Here is a 1009-nt window from a genome sequence, read left to right on the forward strand (position 1 = left end):
TCTTCTTTTTCTTCTTCTTGTTCTTGTTGAGGTGCTGGTAGTAAAGGCATTGCGGGTGATTTACTGTACAGACGGCTCTCTGGCGATAAAAGATCATACGCGTATGGATTGTGTGTATACACATACGGCACTTCTTCTCCTTCTTTATACATGGAAGGATCTGAATAATAATAATAATAATAATAATAATAATTATAATAATTATAATCATTATTATTATAATAAGAGGATGAGGAGGATCCTTCATACGCCTGCATCTGTGGATAGGAATAATACCCATAGGCATCTCTATCACTGCTGGAAAGAGGAAGAGGCATAGGGGTATTATAATCATATCCATTCATATAGGCACTGATGATATCATTATCATTATAATAATAACTATTATTATTATTATTATTATTATTACTACTGCGATGATAATTATAATGAGAGTGTGAATGCCGCAGTCCTGCGGTTCGTCGCCATTGTTGTTGACGGAATGCCCGAATGGCCTCTTCTGTAAATAATCCATCCCTCATATTCATCTCCGCCGTTCGTAATTCCATCTCCCCATGTGCAAACATACACCGGGATTCATACGGGCAAACACCAGTTTCGATGAAATGACGGCAGAATTTCGTTTTGTACCGTTCCGCCAAAATGGGTTTCATCATCATTTCTTCACTGTTGCTGTTTGCGCTGCTTCCGCAGGGATGGCCAATGGAGATGTAGTCCTCGCAGCTGCAGGAGGAGACAGAGACTCGGGCTGCAGGAGGGGTAGTAGCAGCAGTAGTCGTCGTAGTCATTATTTCTCAAATATATATATAGATATATAGATAGATATATTTGACTTTTTCTCTGTTCAAGTAGTTCCTTTTTTTTCTTTTTTTTTGGGGGGTATGATGTGTGTTTGTGTTTGGTTGTACTTTTTTTTTTTCTTCTTATTTATTTATTTTTTCTTTGCTGGTTTCTTTCCTTCTTTTTTTGTGTATATATATATTAATAGAGAGAGAAAGGAGAGAAAAAA

General features: G+C 37.0%; 1 protein-coding gene across 1 annotated transcript; it reads right to left on the minus strand.

Moving 5' to 3' along the window:
• Positions 1 to 2: 2 nt before the first annotated feature.
• On the minus strand, positions 3 to 788 carry TM35_000421020 (Zinc finger protein CTH1; the record flags this gene model as incomplete). The annotated part of the gene is made up of 1 exon (XM_029029913.1): positions 3 to 788. A coding segment is annotated over one exon (786 nt), but the record flags the coding sequence as incomplete, so codon positions are not given.
• Positions 789 to 1009: the final 221 nt, after the last annotated feature.

The sequence above is a fragment of the Trypanosoma theileri genome (assembly GCF_002087225.1).
Source record: "Trypanosoma theileri isolate Edinburgh chromosome Unknown TM35_Tth_42_V1, whole genome shotgun sequence".
NCBI classification, from domain to species: Eukaryota; Euglenozoa; class Kinetoplastea; order Trypanosomatida; family Trypanosomatidae; genus Trypanosoma; species Trypanosoma theileri.